The following is a 19,593-nucleotide window of genomic DNA, read 5'->3' on the forward strand; positions in this document are numbered from 1 at the left end:
CTGACTAACATTCAGATTCCAATCTGAACCTTTGTCAATGTAATTTTCGTTGTTGTAATTGTCTTCATCTTCACCTTACCGTTTCTTTGCTTGCTGCTACCATCGTTCCATCCATGTCATCTTGCTGCCGTTGTCAACATCTGATAGACATTCCCAGTTTGTGTAATTTTTAATTTTGATTTAGCCCTGTTAATGATGGATAAATACATATGATGCAATCTCTATGAGTCTGAAGGCATTGAAGCCTTGAATTTTAATCCTGCTAAGAAACAGAAACTACAGAAAGTGCATCAATACAATGTCACACAACTGGAGTATGCTTTGATTCCATTCCCATCAGATCAGCAACACCATTATTTGTAATACTGTACTGTCTAATGAAGCCATGAAACCATCAAGATTGCAAGAACACTTCCATAAAAGACACCCTGGAAAAGGCTACTTATGGTATTATTCAGTTCCAGAAGATGAAAGAACCATTTGAAAAGCTTTGCACATTTGAGTCATTTGCCAAGAAAGCTAAAAATGACCTTGATAGTGGTCTCATTGCTTATAACATTTCCAAAATGATAGCAAAGTGTGGAAAATCTCATACAATTGGTGAAAGATTAATACTGTCTGCTGTATCAGAAGAGCTCACCACCGTTCTCAAAATGGATTCCAGTATTTTAAAATAAATTCCTCTGAGTAATAACTCTGTAGCTCATCGTATTGATGAAATGAATGAAGATATTGAGTATCAACTATGCACAGAGCTACAGAAAACAGAATTTGGGATACAACTGGATGAGCCAACTGTGCGAGACAATGAGGCATTGCTAATAGCATATGTACAGTTTATCAAAAATGGAAAAGTTTATGAAGAGATTCTCTTTTGTAAAAAGTTAAAAACAAATATCAATGGAGAATCAATCTATGACGAGTTCAAAATGTATATTGAGGATAAAGGCATTCTGATTGGGAACATGAGTTCTTGTGCAACAGATGGAGTACTATATATGACAGGTCACCATGTTGGATTATGAAATACATTCTAAGTCTGCTTACAATCCATTGTGTAATTCATCGTCAACATCTCACAGCCAAAAACCTCTGCCAGCGACTTTTTTCAATGATGACTCTTGTAATATCTGCTATTAACAAAATTCCGGACTGAGTAATTAACCCATTTCTTTGCAAGGTGGAAGAACAAGAGAGCTTGAAAGAAGAAATTATCGGAATTCAGAATGATGAAGAAGAAAAAATACTTTTCAAAAATGTCGGCTCTTGTGCTATGTGGCTACACTGTCATACAAGGTTTCCTCATCTTTGGAAAAGAGCCAAACTGCTCTTCATTGCGTTTCCATCCTCCTACCTTGTTGAAAGAGGCTTCAGTGCAGTGAACCACATACTCACAAAAAAACAGAAACTGCTTGGACATTGTTACATGTGGGGACTTAAGGCTTTTGCTGTCACAACTTGAGCCAGTATACTGGGGGCATTGAAAAGAATATTGTGCTTAAGAGGGGTGTAGGGAAGTAGGAAGATACTTTAGGGGGTCATTAGTAAGCATGAAGGTACTTTAGGAGGGTGTTGGGCTAAAAAAGGTTGGGAAACGCTTCTATAACTGACGAAGGCCAACATGCCAAAAGCCAACTTCACACCCGCTCTACCAGCAACGCTACTTCCAAGAAACCATGCACTTGTATTCCTAGATCTCACTATTCTATAGCACTCCCTAGGGCCCTACCACTGACTGTGAATGCTTGCTCTAATGCAAACTAAACTCCATTTGCTATTCCTCAGCCCATTTGTCAGGCTGATCCAGATCCCACTATAAATCCTGATGACTATCCTCACTGTCTATAACACTACCCATTTTAATGTCTCGCCCGCCTATCATTCCTCCTTTTTGTGGATTCATGATCGGCCTGTTCTTGCTCCACTCTAGCTACTGGCTATCTCCCCACTTTCTTACCAGCCCTGAAAACAGATCTCAACCCAAAACACTTCTGTTCATTTTCTGCCTGATGATGAAACCTACTGATTTTAATACCATCTGCAGGTGGTGAATGGTGGGCTACAACAGAGATCAGTATTTGAGCACCAAGTGTTCATATGTATATACTGTACTCTCAAATATTTTGATGAAGGAACTGAATGTAATATTTAAAACAGAACAGTACAGGCCCTTCAGCCCACAATATTGTGCTGACCTTTTTACCTACTCCAAGATCAATCTAACCCTTCCCTCTTTTGGGGAGTATTCTGGAGTTTTGTAAATATAGCATATATTAATAAACAGGAGCCAGTCCAGTTCATATTGTAAATTGTAAGCTGCAAGCAGTAATCGGTTTGAAGTTAAAAATACAGCTTTGCAAACAGTGGCCCACAGTGGGGTTGGCTGCTGAGAGATATGGTGTGCAAGGTGAAGTGACCATGAGACATTCTGGTCTGCACCAGCCAAATGTAAGACAATGGGGTTATGTTAATTGGCCTGCAACAAACCAGGTAACACTGGCTAAGTTATTTGTACCATTATGACTTGAGTTCAAGCAGGGAGACGAGACTGATATTGTCACCTAGCGTGGTCACAGGTGTAGTTGATTAATCAATACTTGGGATATATTTGTACTCGGAATCATTAATTTTGAGTGCCTGTGATTTTGAGTGTTATGCTGACATTTTAACCTACTCTAAGATCAATCTAACCCTACCCTCCTGTATAGCCCTCCATTTTCCTATCATCCATGTGCCTATCTAAGAGTTTATTAAATGTACCTAATGTATTTGCCTCGACCACCACCCCTGACAGGGCACTCCATGCACCACCACTCTCTGTGTAAAGAACTAACATCCACCCTATATCACCTTAAAATGTTAACCCCTTGTTTTGGCCATTTCCAACCTGGGAAAAAGCTCTGACTAGCCACTCAATCTATAACTTTTATCATCTTGTACACATTATCAAGGCACCTCTCATCCTCCTTTTCTCCAAAGAGAAGAGCCCTAGCTCACACAACCTATCCTTGTAAGACATGCTCTCTAATCCAGGAGGCATCCTGGTAAATCTCTACACCCTCCCTAAAGCTTCCACATCCTCTTGTATTGAGGAGACCAGAACTGAGCACAATGTCTCACGTGTGGTCTAACAAATTTATGTAATTATAAATCTGGGTGGAATTGTGAGTTGTCAGGAGAATACAATGAGGTTTCAAGGTAATTGACATGGAGTGAACAAATCTATGGTAGACACAGTGCAATATGGATAAATATGAGGTTGTCCTCTACAGTAGGAAAAAGAAAATGGTATTTAAATGGTTATTTAAAGGATGTACAAAGGGATATGGATGCCCTTGTTTATCACTGAACAGCATGGGTCAGTGTGGCAAGGCAAATGATAGGTTAGACTTTGCAGCAAGAGGACTTGAGTATAGGAGCTTAGATTTCTTACTACAATCATAAGGGAACACATGGAGAGAAGTGTTTTGGTCTCCTTACATTAAATAATATATACACCACCGAGAGTGTGCTGCAAAGTTTTACCAGGCTCATTCCTGAGAAGGTGACAAAGGAGAGTTTGAATAGACTAGATTTGTATCCATCGAATTTTTCAAAAAATGTGAGGAGATCTCATTGAGAAGTATAGGGCTGGATGTGAGGTGGATGTTCCACAGGCTGGGGAGTCTAGAATGAGGAATCACAGTCACAGGATGGATATTTATGATGGAGATAAGGAGAAATGGCTTCACTAGAGATCATAGGACATAGGAACAGACTTTGACCCATCAGGTCTGTTCCATCTTTCCATCATTACCCCTCTCAATGCCATTCTCCTGCCTTCTCCTATAACCTTTGGCATTCTTACTAATCAAGAACCTATCAACCTCTACTTCAAATATACCCAGTGACTTGTTCTCCACAGCTGTTTGTGGCAATGAATGTCACAGATTCACCATCCTCCAGCTAAAGAAATTCCTCCTCATCTCTGTTCCAAAGGGTTGTCCTTCTATTCTAAGGCTGTGCCCTCTGGTCCTGGACTTCCTCACTATAGGAAACATCTCCCCACATCCACTGTATCCTGGCCTTTCAATATTTGATAGGATTCAATGAGATTCCCTCCCTCCGCATTCTGTTAAATTTCCGTGAGTACAGGCCCAAAGCTATCAAATAGTCTTCAAACGTCAGCCCTTTCATTCTTGGGATCATTCTCATGAACCTCGTCTCCAATGCCAGCTCATCTTTTCTTAGACAGAGGGAGGCGAATCTGTGGAATCCTCTTCCATGGGCACTTGTAGGTTGCTGAGTATACTAGAGAAGGAAACAGACACATTTGCAGGCACAAAGGATCAAGGGATATATGGAGAGAAAAGGGAGCATGGTATTGAGATAGATCTTTTCAAATTGTGGAAAATTCAGAAGAAATAGACTGATTGACTCCTGCTCCTCTCTGCATTTATTTTATTTAGAGACACAGCATGGAATAGGCCCTTCTGCTCCAGGGAGATGCACCACCCAGTGACCCGCCTATTTAGCACTCGCCTAATCAGAGGCCAATTTACAATGAACAATTAACCCACTAACCAGCATGCCCTTGGACTGTCAGAGGAAACTGGAGAACCACACACGGCTCAGGGGGAGAACGTATGAATTCCTCACAGACAGCGCCGGACATGAATTCCGAATTCCGGAACACCCCGAGCTGTAGTCGCATTGTGCTGACCACTACACCACCGTGGCGCTGTTATGTGTATTTTCTACTGTCTTGTTGTGGACCATCTGCAAGTGGGTTATGGTACATCTGATTGGCAGGTTGGGCCATTGCACTCAGCGTGGCACACCAGTAGTTACTGGACTGAGTAAGGACAGCACTTTCCCTCCTCTGAAGGGAAACAGAGAACTATAATTCATTGGTTTCACGGTTACAAATACTGGGACCAATTTAAGACTCTATTTTGATATTGAGGTCAAACTCCCCAGCTGCAATGATAGCTGTCCAGTCTTTTCCCTATGCTTCTATGAACTAAACCACTTTACCAACAAATGACCAACGCATATACCAATGCATGCCCAAAATAAACACCAATCTGAATCAAAAGCTGGCTTATTTGTATAATTCCATCTTCTGTACTCATGGGCTCTCAGCCGATGCACTGGAGGGCCTGGGAGACATTGGTTTCCTGAAGTGCTGCTTGACTTGGTGACTATCCACTGATTTAGGAGGAATGGACTTGATATCTGCAGATTTCCTGGTAGTGCCTCGTGCTTTAAGTGCCAAATTCTTTGAATTGATGCCATAAACCCACTCCTGCTGTCTGTATTGGCTCTCAGGGTTCAAAGGCGCATTTCACAGTTGAAAATACATCATCTGGTTAAGTGACCCAGTTTTTTTACACATGTTGACATGACTATTCATCATGAGAATTCCTGATGTTTCAGCCAGTGGTTAAACAGAGGGGCAGAGAAGTAATAGTGGGGAAGAGAATTGTCCCTCGGACTCGGAAGAAATGGATGTCCTGGACTTCTTACTTTTCAATCTTTTTAGTTTCTCACGTTCATGTAAATCCTGTCATTATTCATCTGTAAGATAAGAAGAGTACACACTCAGATGCCATTTGATTAGGTACAGCTGTACACCTACTCATTAATGCAAATATCTAATCAGCCAATCATGAGGCAGCAACACAATGTACAAAAACATGCAGACGTGGTCAAGAGGTTCAGTTGCTGTTCAGACCAAATGTCAGAATGGGGCTGCAATGTGAAGAAGTGAGGTCAGTGGAGAATGGTCAGACTGCTTGAAGGTGTCAGTAAGTCAAATAATCATGTGTTAAAACAGTGGTGTGCAGCAGAGCACCTCTGAACACACAACACATTGAGCTCTGAAGTGGATAGGCTACAGCAGCAGAAAACCACGACAATACACTCAGTGGCCACTTTTTTGGGTATGGGAGGTACCTTATCTAGTGGTCACTAAATGTAGGTTTTGTATGCGCTGCGTGTGACAGGGCTGTTCCACTTCTGCTCAATTGGTCAGATAGTGGGTTCACCGAGATACTTTCTCAGTGATGAGGTGAAAGGCCTGGGCACTTTTCAATGGTGGGGAAGTAGGTGTGAGTGGAACCAGGGTGAGTGAGAGAGAGAGAGAGAAGAGGGCTGGGGGAGACAGAGAGGGTAGACATGACAGTAACAAGGAAAGGCACTCAAGGGAAGAGAGAAGTAAAAGGGAAAAAAGTAAGAGGAACAGAAAGAAAGGTAGCCGGGACAGAGTGCAGAGAAAACGTACATGGATGCTGCTGGGATTTGACCCGAGTTTACAGGGAAAGGCTGAATAGGTTAGGAACTTATTCCCTGGAGTGTTTGAGAATGAGGGGAGATTTGACAGAGGTATACAAAATTACGAGGAGTATAGACAGAGTAAATGCAAGCAGGCTTTTTCCACTGAGGCTGGGTGGGACTACAACTAGAGGTCATGGGTTAAGGGTGAAAGGTGAAAAGTATAAGGGGAACATGGAAACTTCTTCGCTCTGAGGGTTGTGAGTGCGGAACAAGCTGCCAGCACAAGTGGAACATGCAAGCTTGATTTCAATGTTTAAGAGAAGTTTGGATAGGTATATGGATGGCAGGGGTTTAAGAGGACTACTGTCCCAGTACAGATCGAAGGGAGTAAGCCGATTAAATGGTTTGGCATGGAATAGATCAGCCAATCAGAGAACTGCCAGACTGTTTCAAGCTGGCAGGAAGGTGACAGTAACCAATAACCACAGTTACAACAGTAGTGTGCAGAAAAGCATCCCTGAATGCACAACACATTGAAACTTGAAGTGGATGAGCTTCAGTAGCAGGAGACCATGAATGTACAGAAACACCTTCAGTGGCCATAGAAGGTACCAAATAAAGTGGCCACTGACTGTATGCTTGTAGCATAAGTGGGCCTCAAAGTTCAGCAATAGCTTCTTCCCCACTGCAATCGGGTTCCGAAAAGCATTAGCACCCCCTGGGTCTATTACTCTTCTTGTCTCTCTGTTTTCACTAATGTATTTCTGTTTATTTTGTTTATATTTGCACACATAAGTTATACTGTATATGTAATTTATGTTCATTTAAATTTACATTAACTTGTGTTTGACATGTTTGTAATGTACTATCCTGCAAAATGTTAATTTTCATGGCATTTTCACCTGCCGTGCACCTAGTGGCCACTTTATTAGGTACATCTGTACACCTGCTTGTTAATGCAAATATCTGATCAGCTAATCACGTGGCAGCAACTCAATAAATAAAAACTGCAGACATGGTCAAGTTTCAGTTGTTGTTCAGACCAAACACCAGAATGGGGGAAGAAATGTGAGATTGGTGATTTTAACCATGGTGCGATTGTTGTTACCAGACAGGGTGGCTTGAGTATCTCAGAAACCGCTGATCTCCTGGGATTTTTTATGCACAATGTTCTCTGGGGTTTATAGAGAATGGTGCGAACAACCAAATACGTCTGGTAAGCAGCAATTCTGCGGTCGAAAATGCGTTGTTAAGAGAGGTTAGAGGAAGATGGTTAGACTGCTTCAAGCTGACAGGAAGGTGGCAACATCTCAAGTAACCATCTGTTACAACCTTGTGTAGATAAGCATCTCTGAACACACAACACATCGAACCTTGAACTGGATGGGCTACAGCAGCAGAAGGACTCCATTCTCTACCTAATCAAGTGGCCTCTGAAAGTGATTGTGATTGTGATAGGTTAGAGACAGCAGAACCTTTCATGGGTGTGTTTACTGAAGGTGAAATGTGAAGGAGCCCACCAAGAGAGCACACACAAGTGCTGAGGTAGCAGAGGTGAGGTGAGTGTAAAGGTTTCAGCATCAGAGGCAGTGGAGGAGGTGGGCAAGGCTGTAGATCTAGGAATGGATTGTCCTGGGGATGGGGTGGGGGAAGCATTGGATTTAATTTCTGGACAAATGTGCCAACTGTTGGACAATGTCTCCAGACCGGAAATGCTGAAGATGGAAGGAAGTGGCTTTGGCATTGTTAATTCCTCACCTACATTCTGTGGCACCATGTTCCGCATGTTTGCTGACTACGCAAGGATTACTTGAATATGAGAACTTTTGCTAGGGTTATGTGAAATTATAAATAATTGGAAGCAGACACAGGAGTGGAGCACAGTGCTGCCTAATCCTTACTCCATTCAGTACGAATGGCCAGTCCCAAGCCTCCCCCTCAGACTGAGCAGCCTTTGGCTCTTTGAGACAATGAATTACAAAGGTCTGCAATGTTCCCTGGAAGGAAATTGTACTGAGATGTGACAAGTCAGTTTGTCTTTATGAAGGAAACATCATGCTTAACAAACCCAGATTTTTTTTGAATACAAGAGATTCTGTAGATGCTGGAAATCCAGAGAAACACACACAAAATACTGGAGAAAAATACTCAACAAATCAGGCAGCATCTACAGGAGAGGAATAAAGAATTAGTGCTTTGGGCCGAGATTTCCCCTCACGTTTTTTAACGATGCATCATGCCGGACAGATATTTCTTATCATAGAACCCTGTTGGCTGCTTGAAAGGGCTTAAATGCTCAGAAGAGCTGACCATTCATCAGAATCACACAATATTTTACAGAACTTCCTGCAAATTACCAGAGCTCATATTGAAAGCATTGGTGCAAGAATCAATTGATGTGAGACAGAGATTGGTGACTGTGGTTTCAGACATACCGGGGAGAGAAAAAAAATTGGCTGGTGAAGAACTGCTGTCAGATTTAAGCAATTGGTAACACTTAGCCCCACACTTCCTTGGTTACGTACCTTGTACTTGCAGTACACCACTGTCATGGATAAACCATATAGGAAGAGCAGCATAGCAAGGGTGGTAAGAATCACAGTTAGCAGCAACCAGTAGCCATTCTCTTCCTCTGAAAGGGAAGAATCCTCAGATTAACCCCATGGACATTAAAATCCAGAGAACAGCCAATGTGAAGGTACAAGAACTATTCATTATGATGTTTGTGTAAATTGGACCATGGTTAGAATGAGTACACAGAACTTTGTCTCAAAAGCAATGAGTCTGAATGGAAAGATATAGTGCAGTGCATATATAGTGGTTAGCGCAATCACTTGAAGCACCAGCGATCACCAATCGGGGTTCAATTCCCACCACGGTCTGTTAGAAGTTTGAATGTTGTAGACTGAGGTTGTTTACAAGAAGGGTCAGAGTCATCTGTATTTCCTGAGGAGACTGAGGTCCTTTAACATCTGTCGGACGATTCTGAGGATGTTCTACGAGTCTGTGGTGGCCAGTGCTATCATGTTTGCTGTTGTGTGCTGGGGCAGCAGGCTGAGGGTGGCAGACACCAACAGAATCAACAAGCTCATTCATAAGGCCAGTGATGTTGTGGGGATGGAACTGGACTCTCCGACGGTGGTGTCTGAAAAGAGGATGCTGTCTAAGCTGCATGACATCTTGGACAATGTCTCCCATCCACTACATAATGTACTGGGTTGGGCACAGGAGTACATTCAGCCAGAGACTCATTCCTCCGAGATGCAACACAGAGCGTCATAGGAAGTCATTCCTGCCTGTGGCCATCAAACTTTACAACTCCTCCCTTGGAGGGTCAGACACCCTGAGCCAATAGGCTGGTCCTGGACTTATTTCCGGGCATAATTTACATATTACTATTTAATTATTTATGGTTTTATTACTATTTAATTATTTATGGTGCAACTGTAACGAAAACCAATTTCCCCCGGGATCAATAAAGTATGACTATGACTATGTTCCCTCCACCACCATGTCGGCTTCCTCCAGGTTCTCTGGTTCCCTCCTACTTTCCAATGACCTACAGCTAGGGTTAGAGTTCGAGTTAGTTAGAATTAGAGTTCGAGTTAGTTAGGGTTAGAGAGCTGTGAGAGTGCTACGCATGCGTTGGAAGCATGGGGTCGTGGAGACATGTGCAGGCCTCCCCCAGCACAAGCCTCGTTGATTTTATTTGATGCAGATGATACATTTTACTGTAAGTTTCAGTGTTCATGTGGAAAATAAAGCTAATGTGTATCTTAGTGCATCTATCTGTGAACATGGTGCAGTGTCTGTGTGAAAGTGATGGATCAATGACTGGTGAGTAGGTGAGTCTGTGAAAAGATTAAGATTAGTTTTATTTGTCCAGGTACACCATGCAGTGATATGTAATGACTATCAAAGTCCTAGGATTGTGCTGGGCAGTCCACAAGTGTTGTCACACTTCCAGCAACAATGTAGCATGCCCACAACTTACTAACCCATATGCCTTTGGAATGTGAGACAACTGGAGCACCCAGAGGAAATCCACACGGTCACAGGGAGAACATGCAAACTCCTTGCAGGCAGCGGTGGGAAATGAAATCTGATTGTGATTCATGGTACTGTGAAGCGTTACACTCTTGGGGCCGAGTGAGAGTCTGACATGCTGCACTGAGTCAGTGGGAGGGACGTTGAACAACAATGTCCATGTGTGAACTGATCTGATCAGTGCATCACTGTGAATGGCTGGAGACTTCCGCGAAGCCGGGCCCACCGGGAGAAGGAAGGGTGCCCATGCCTGTGAGCTGAGGTAAATGGGTAACAATGTCCCAGAGCAAAGGTGGCAAGTCGGATGGGAGGCAGTCTCTGTGAAAAGCTGAATGGACAACGGTGACTGAGAAGAGAGGGGATTAGATGAGGACTTGCTGTGTGAGTAGGACAGGGTGCTCAGTGGCAAACTGAGTTCAAAATGGTAGCTTGTTGGAGGGGTACCATTTTTGTTTCAAAATCGTGGGAAGTTTCTGTGGAAGGATGAGGAGTTTGATGAGGGATGTTCTCTGTGTAAAGGATATTGGTTCAACACTGCTCAGTCCTTATGATAGCTTGTGCTGTTGGATTGAGAAGAGTATGGCAGTGACAGAGGAATGCTGTTCTATGCTGTAAGCGGTGAGGAGTTGTGGGGTCAGTATGCATTTTAAGGTTGTGGATGGTGCTTGCTCTCTGTGAAGTGAACTGATAGGGAGGTAGATCAGATATGTGTCAGCGCGAGAGGGAGATGACGAAGGAGCTGATTTAAACCATATAGTCTCTCAAACCTGCTCCATCATTTAGTAGAATGATTCTCAGTGTAGAATCATTTCTCCCCAGTGGACCCCATGCACTTTCATCCTGTAAGGATAGGCAACAACGTCTCTGCCATGATTCCTCTAAACAACGGTGCACCACAAGTTTGCATCTACAGCCCCTACTCTACTCCCTGTACATTCATGACTGTGTGGTCAGATTCTCCAACACTATCTCACTACACCTACAAGTTTGCAGATGATACCACCGTTGGGGGCCTTATCTCAAATAATGATGAGTCAGTACAGGAGGAGATAGAGAGCTTAGTGACATGATGTCATGGCAACATGCTTTCCCACATTGTAAACAAAACAAATGAACCGGCCATTGACTTCAGAAAGGGGGCGGTGCAGATCATAAATACAAAGTCTGCAGAGAAATCGAGAGCAACACACACAAAATGCTGGAGGAACTCAGCAGGTCAGGCAGTATCTATGGAAATGAATAAGCAGTCGACATTTCAGGCTGTGACCTTATTCAGGATTGAGAAGGAAGGGGGAGGATGACAGAATAAAAAAGTAGGGGGGGGGAGGGTTAGGACAGCTAGTTAGAAGGTGATAGGTGAAGCCAGGTGGGTGGGAAAGGTCAAGGGCTGGAGAAGAAGGAATCTAACTGGAGGGGAGAATGGACCATAGGCTAAAGGGAAAGAGGAGGGGATCCAGGGGGAAGTGGTGGTCAGGTGACAAGAGATATAAGGTCAGAGTGGGGAAATAGAGTGGGGTAGGGAGCGGGAATTTTTTTTTACCAGAAGGAGAAATCGATATTCATGCTGTCAGCTTGGAGACTACCCAGACAGAATATAGGTGTTGTTCCTCCACCCTGAGGGTGGCCTCCTCTTGGCACAAGAGGAGGCCATGGACCAACATGTTGGAATGGGAATTAAAATGTTTGGCCACCGGGAAGTTCTGCTTGTGGTGATGGAGAAGAAATGCTTGACAAGACGGTCCCCTAATTTACAATTGACGACCCCAGCGGATTCACAGGCGAAGGGTTGCCTCAGCTGGAAAGACTATTTGGTGCCCTGAATGGAGGTGAATGGGCAGGTGTAGCACTTTGGCTGCTTGCAGGGATAAGTGCCGGGAGGGAGATTAGTGGGGAGGGATGAATGGACAAGGGAATTGAAGAGGAACTCATCCCCCATGGAAAGTAGAGATGGGTGGGATGGTACGGATATGTTCGGAGGTAGGATCCCTTTGGAGATGGTGGAAGTTGCAGAGGTGGATGTGTTGGATATGGAGGCTGATTGGGTGGTAGGTAAGGACAAGAGGAATTCTCACTATTAAGGTGGCGGGAAGATGGGATGAGCGCAGGTGTTGGAGAAATGGGGATGGGGGTGAATGCAGCATCAATAATGGTGGGAGAGAGACCCCATTCTTTGAAGGAGGATGACACCTCCGATGTCCTGGAATGGGAAGCCTTTGAAGAAGGAGGACATCGTGTCCTGGAATGGAGAACGCATGCTGTCATCTACATCAATGATGTTGAGGTTAAGAGGGTTGAGAGCTTCAGGTTCCCTGCAGTGGACACAAGAGTCTCTCCCAGTCCCAACAACTTTGATGTCACAGTCAATAAAGCTCACCAACACCTCTACTTCCTTAGGAAGCTAAAGAAATTTGGCATCTCCTTGTTAACTGTTACCATTTTGTTTATCTATGTACCATTGAAAGTATTGTGTGTGGATGCATAACAGCTTGGTGTAGCAATGGATCTGCATGTGACTGCAAGAAACTGGAGAGAGTTGTGGACATAGCTCTGCACATCACAGGAGCTAGCCTCCCCTCCATGGAGTCTGCCTACACTATACTTGCTGTATCAGTAAAGCAGCCCACCCACCCCTGCCGTACCGTCTTCTCCCCTCTCCCTTTGGGCAGACGATGCAAAAGCCTGAAACTACCACCAGGCTCAAGGACAGCTTCTAGCCTACTGTTATCGATCTCTTGAACACACCACTAGTATGATAAGATGGACTCTTGGCCTCACAATTTATTTTGCTGTGATCTTGCTCTTTATTGTTTACATGCACTGAACTTTTTCTGTAGCTTTTATGCTTAATTCTGCATTGTTATTGTTTTACCTTGTTCTACCTCAATGCATTGTGTAATGATTTGATTGGTATGAACAGCATGCAAGACAAGCTTTTCACTGTACCTTGGTACATGTTACAATGACAAACCAATACCAGTTCCAGTTATAACACCACCATGGACAGTCCTGATCCCAAATGAGAAAGGGTGAGGGTTGGGGATGGAGCTGGCCACCACAGCCTGTAAAAACCCAGAGCTGCAGAAACACCAACAGAAGCTCCAAAGTCCTTATCCTCGGGGGAGGATTAGCAAGGTGTTTTTTTTTGCCCACAGAACTGTTGCTCACTGGATTTTTTTTATGTTTTTTGCACCATTCTCTTCATTCCCTAGACACTGTTATGCAAGAAAATCTCAGGAGATCAGCTGTTTCTCAAAGCACCCTATCAGGCAACAACAAACTTTCTGCCATCAAAGTCATTGAGATCTGGGGAGGGGTGTCTGTGGTGTGGTCATCCTTATCTTATTCCTAAACTGCATCACTCATTGGGTTCCTCCAGCATATGGACTTGTCATACTGCTATGATGTTCCCCATCATCTGAAGTGCTACTCCCCCGCGTCCCTTGTGTCTGATCACTCTAAGCTTAAGAGGTTGAGTCAGATAACACTCAGCTTACTGGAGATTAGAAGACTGGTGATTTCACTGAGGCAATGAATATTCTGAGAGGAAGTAGTTGAGTAGATAGATGGTGTAAAACTCAGATATAACTAACAATGACAGGGGATGTAAACTTGCCTTTGATATTACCTTCAAAATCTACCACCACAAATACTGTGCAAGAGAAAATGCAGGGAAACATCACCACCTGCAGTGTCTTTGCCAAAATGCATTCTGACTTGAAAGTAAATTGGCATTCTTTCACCTTAGGGTCTAGATCCTGGAATTCCTGTGCAGTAGCACTATGGCAGCACATATCCCGAAAAATCTTTCCAGTCCATGAACCTGTACAAATGCCTTTTTTAGTGGTGGATGGAGTTTACCATGGAAAAGTGTGCAGTTGAATCTGAAGGCAGAATACAGGGTTAATGGCAAAATTCTTGGCAGTGTGGAGGAACAGAGGGATCTGCTATTTCCTCAAAGAATTCCAACAGATTTGTCAAGCAAATTTCCTCTTAAGGGAACCATGCTAACTTTGGGCTACTTTATCATGTGCCTCCAAATACTATAAAACCTCATCCTTATAACGCCAGTAGATTCCTAAAAGTTGTCATGCAAGTTGATAGACTCTAAAACTATAAGACCATAGACATAGGAGCAGAATTAAGCTATTTAGCCCATCAAGTCTGCTCTACCATTCCATTATGGCTGATTTATTATCCCTCTCAATCCCTTTCTCCCTTCTTCTCCCAGTAACCTTTGACACCCTGTCTAACCAAGAACCTATCAACCTCTACTTTAAATGTATTCAATGACTTGGCCTCCACAGCGGTCTGTGGAAATGAATTCCACAGATTCACCACCCTCTGGCTAAAGAAATTCCTCCTCATCTCTTTTCTAAATGGATATCCTTGTATTCTGAAGCTGTTCCCTCTGGTCCTTGACATACCTAAAATAGGAAACATCATCTCCACATCCACTCTATCCAGTCCTTTCAGCATTTGATAGGTTTCAATGAGTCCCCTTCATTCATCTAAACTCCAGAGAGTACAGGTTCAGAGTCATCAAACACTCCTCACACGTTAACACCCACTGACTCTCCTTTGTCTATCCTGCCTGTTATTTCCTCAAAGAATTCCAACAGATTTGTCAGGTAAGATTTCCCCTGAAGGGAACCATGCTGGCTTTGGCCTACTTCATCATATGCCTCCAAGTAACCCGAAACGTCATCCTCCCCAACCCAAGCCTCCAAAATCTTCCCCACTGCCTCATTACTAATGCTTCCACAATCTCTTCAACTACCTCTTTCAGATAGGGTTGTTAAGAAGGCATATGGTGTGTTGGTCTTCATTAGTCAGGGATTGGGTTCAAGGGCTGTGAGGTAATGTTGCATCTCTATTAAATCCTAATTAGACCATACGTAGAATATTATGCTCAGTTCTGGTTGCCTAGGAAGGATGTGGAAGCTTTAGAGAGGGTGCAGAGGATGCTGCCTGGATTAGAGAGCATGTCTTATGAAGATGGGTTGAGTACAGTTGTGGTATTCCTTCCAAACTCTTGCATTCGGTGTCTCTAGCTTTAGACTTCCCTGTGCTGGGAAAAAAAGACTGTAACTATTCACTATATCTATGCATCTCATGATTTTGTACGTTTCTATATGGCCACTCCTCAGCTTCATGTGCTCCAGGGAAACTGCTCTCAGTCTGTCAAATCTCTTCTTGTAGCTCAATCCCAGGAATATCCTTTCTGCACCCTTTCCAGCTTAATGACACCCTTCCCATAGCTGGGTACAAGAACTTCACACAAAGGTCTTGCCAATGTCTTGTACACCTGTAACAGCTCTTGAGAAGATGTTAAGGATGAGCATTGCCAGGAATGTCCACCTCGCATTTGGCATGTCATCGAATACTTTGACAGACTTCTGCAGATGCACAGCAGAGAGCATCCTGACTGGTTACATCAGGGCCTGGTATGGAAACACCAATGCCCAGGAATGGAGACCCAGACACTGCCCAGTCCATCACAGGCAAAGCCCTCCCCACCACTGATCACTTCTACAAGGAGCACCAGAAGCAGCATCCATCATCGAGGATGCTCAGCATCCAGGCCACGCTCTCTTTGCACTGCCACCATCAGGCATGATGTACAGGAGCCTTAGGTCCTGCACCACCAGCTTGGGGAACAGTTAAAACCCTCCTGAGCCAGCATGGATAACTGCACTCCACCTAAGCACTGGACTGATTCACTACCTAAGGACTTAATTTCAAAGACTCGTGTTCTCAGTATTTATTTATCTACCTACTACCTATTTGTTTGTTTATTTATTTGTATTTGCAGTCATTAGGATTGTGGATACAAAAGTCTGATAATTATGCTAAGAGCCACCTTTGCTAATGAGAGGAGACAGAGGCGAATGGCTAGACTGCTTCAAGCTGACAGGAAGGCAACAGTAACTCTGCAGTCTGTTACAACAGTGTTGTACAGAAGAACATCCCTAATCGCACAATATGTTGGAACCTGAAATGGATGGGCTATAACAGCAGAAGACCATGAATTACCTTCAGTGGCCACTTTATTAGGTACAGGACGTGGCCTCATATAACTACTACTGCTACGTCAACTCAGGCCTAGGGGGCCTGATCATATGAGAAGAAAACTAAAAACAGACTGCAGATTGTAGCGTTAGAATTACAGAGAAAGTGCAATGCAGATAGAAAGAAAAGGTCACACTAAGGTCGACTCACAGGTCAGAAGCTCAGCTTTATCATAGAAGGTGTGTGTTCAGGAACCTTACCGCGGTGGGACAGAACCTGTCCTTGAGACTGGTGGTTCATGTTTTCAAGTGTTTGCATCTTCTGCCTAATGGAAGAGGGGAGAAGAGGAAAAGACCAGTGCAGGAACAACCTTTGTTTGTGTTGTCTGCTTTCCTGAGGCTGCAGGCAGTTCAGACAGAGGCTGGTTTTAGAGATGCCTGTACTGGATTTTATCTCAGGAAGTGAAACTGAGCAGGTTGTGGAAGTGGTGGTGGTAGGGGAATATGTTGCTAACAGTCACTATAACTCTGTAAGTTTCAAGGTAGTTGGGGAAAGTTCTGTAAGTCAAGGTAGTTAATCTTCAAGTTAGTCCTAAATGATGGAAGGTTGTTTTCAACAATATGAGAGAACCCAGTGAAAGTAAATTGGAGCAGATGCTTGCAGGTAAAACAACCTCTGACAACTGGTGGTCTTTTAGAAGACAGTAGAAAGAGTTCAGGGTCAGCATCTTCTGTAAGGATGAAAGGTAAAGGTGGCAAAGGTCGTTTGAAGTTCATCAACAAGGGAAAAAAGAAAACGTGTGTCAGGAGGCCAAGTCATTTAAAGGGGAGATGATAGGTTCTTAATCAGTGAGGGTGTTAAAGGTTACAGGGAGAGGGCAGGCGAATGGGGTTGAGAGGGATAATAAATCAGCTGTGATGAAATAGTGGAGCAGAGCTGATGGGCTGAATGCTTTGATGCTGCTCCCACGTCTAATGGTCTTATTGTCTTATGGTATAGACAACTGCAATCAAATGAGGAACGTCACACATAAAATGCTGGAGGAACTCAGCAGGCCAGGCAGCATCTGTGGAAAAGAGTACAGTCAATGTTTCAGGCTGAGACCCTTCAGCAGGACTGGAAAGAAAGAAAGCTGAGGAGTAGATTTAAAAGGTGGGAGGAGGGGAGAGGGAACCACCACGTGACAGGTGAAACCTGGAGGGGGAGGGATGAAGTAAAGAGCTGGGAAGTTGATTGGTGAATGAGACAGAAGGCCATGGAAGAAAGAAAAAAAGGGGGAGGAGCACTAGAGGGAGGAGATGGGTGGGCAAGGAGGTGAGGGGAGAGAGGGAAAAGGGGATGGGAAATGGTGAAGGGGGTTTGGGGGCATTACCGGAAGTTTGAGAAATCAGTGTTCATTCCATCAGGTTGGAGGCTACCCAAATGGAATATAAGGTGTTGTTCCTCCAACCTAAGTGTGGCCTCATCACGACAGTGGAAGAGACCATGGATGAACATATCGAAATGGGAATGGGAAGTGGAATTAAATGGGTGGCCACTGGGAGATCCTGCTGGTTCTGGCAGGCAGGGCATAGATTCTCAGTGAAGCAGTCTCCTAATCTACGTCGGATCTCACCAATATACAGGAGGTCACACCTAGAGCACCGAACACAGTATATAACCCCAATAGACTCTCAAGTGAAGTGTCGCCTCACCTGGAAGGACTGTTTGGAGCCCTGAATGGTAGTGAGGGAGGAGGTGTAGGGGCAGGTGTAGCACTTTCTCCACTTGCAAGGATAAGTGCCAGGAGGGAGATCAGTGAGTAGGGACAACTGGACAAGAGAATCACATAGGGAGCGATTCCTGCGGAAAGCAGGATGTGGGGGGGGGGGGAGAGAAAGATGTGCTTGGTGGTGTGATCCCGTTGGGAGGTGGCGGAAGTTTCGGAGAGTTGTGTGCTGGACATAAGGCTGGTGGAGTGGTAGGTGAAGACAAGTGGAACCACCCTCGTAGGGTTGCACTTTAATTCCCCTTCCCATTCCCATTCCAGTATGTCCATCCATGGCCTCCTCCACTGTCGTGATGAGACCACACTTAGGTTGGAAGGACAACACCTTGTATTCCGTTCGGGTAGCCTCCAACCTGACAGCATGAACATCAATTTTTCAAACTTCTGGTAATGGTCCCCACCCGACCCCCACCATTTCCCATCCCCTTTTCCCTCTCTCACCTTATCTCCTTGCCCGTCCATCACTCCCACTTCCCTCTGGTGATCCTTCCTCATTTTCCTTTCTTCCATGGTCTTCTGTTTCTTTCACCAATCAACTTCCCACCTCTCTAATTCATCCCTCTCCCTCCAGGTTTCACCCATCATCTGGTGTTTCTCTCTCCCCTCCCCCATGTTTTAAATCTACTCCTCAGCTTTTTTTTTCTCCAGTCCTGCCGAAGGACTTTGGCTTGAAACGTCAATTGTACTTTTTTCCATTGATGCTGCCTGGCCTGCTGAGTTCCTCCAACATTTTGTGTGGGTTGCTCAGATTTCCAGCATCTACAGATTTCCTCTTGCTTGTCCCTTAAGGAATATAGAGAGTGCAGGAGAATATCTAAGAAAGAAATGAAAGCATAGAGGCCATGAAATATCCTTTGCAGGTAAGATTAAGGCAAATTCCAAGACATTCTATTATTGCATTAAGAGCAAGTGGGTACCTTGGGACAGATTGCATCCCTTTAGGGACCAAAGAGGGTAAGGGCAAGATATTCACCAAGAGGAATGTGGGAGAAAGTGATGTTGGGGAGGAATACATTGATCAAGGATCAAGAACCAACTTCATTTACCATAAGTGTGATGCTGAGGCTTTATAAGACACTGGTGAGGCCTCACCTTGAGTATTGTTGAACAGATTTGGGCTCCTCATCTAAGAAAAAATGTGCTGGCATTGGAGAGGGTCTAGAAAAGATTCACAAGGGTTATCATAGGAAGAATGCTTGATGGCTCTGGGCCTGAACTCACTGGAAATTAGATGGATGAGGGAGGAATCTCACTGAAACCTTTTGAATATTGAAAGACCTAGACATGGTAGATGTGGAAGGAATGTTTCCCATGGGAGGGGAGTCTAGGACAAGAGGGCACAGCCTCAAGATAGAGGGGCATCCATTTAGATCAAAGGCACGGAGAAATTTCTTTAGCCAGAGAATTTAGAGGAATTTAGTACCACAGGCAGCTGAGGAGGCCAGGACTTTGGGTGTACTCAAGGCAGAGTTTGATAGGTTCTTGATGGGGCACAACATCAAAGGTTACGG

General features: G+C 44.1%; 1 protein-coding gene across 1 annotated transcript in view; it reads right to left on the reverse strand.

The window, feature by feature from the left end:
- Positions 1-249: 249 nt before the first annotated feature.
- LOC140199879 (T-cell-specific surface glycoprotein CD28-like) overlaps positions 250-19,593 on the reverse strand; it is a 52,585-nt gene continuing 33,241 nt past the window's right edge. The window contains exons 3-4 of the mRNA XM_072262387.1: positions 8,784-8,890; positions 250-5,559 (exon numbers count right to left, since the gene is read on the reverse strand). Coding sequence (XP_072118488.1) covers positions 5,521-5,559; positions 8,784-8,890 — 146 coding nt within the window. The 3' untranslated portion in view covers positions 250-5,520. The remainder of the gene's footprint in view (positions 5,560-8,783; positions 8,891-19,593) is intronic.

Source organism: Mobula birostris, chromosome 6 (genome assembly GCF_030028105.1).
Source record: "Mobula birostris isolate sMobBir1 chromosome 6, sMobBir1.hap1, whole genome shotgun sequence".
In the NCBI taxonomy this organism is placed as follows: domain Eukaryota; kingdom Metazoa; phylum Chordata; class Chondrichthyes; order Myliobatiformes; family Myliobatidae; genus Mobula; species Mobula birostris.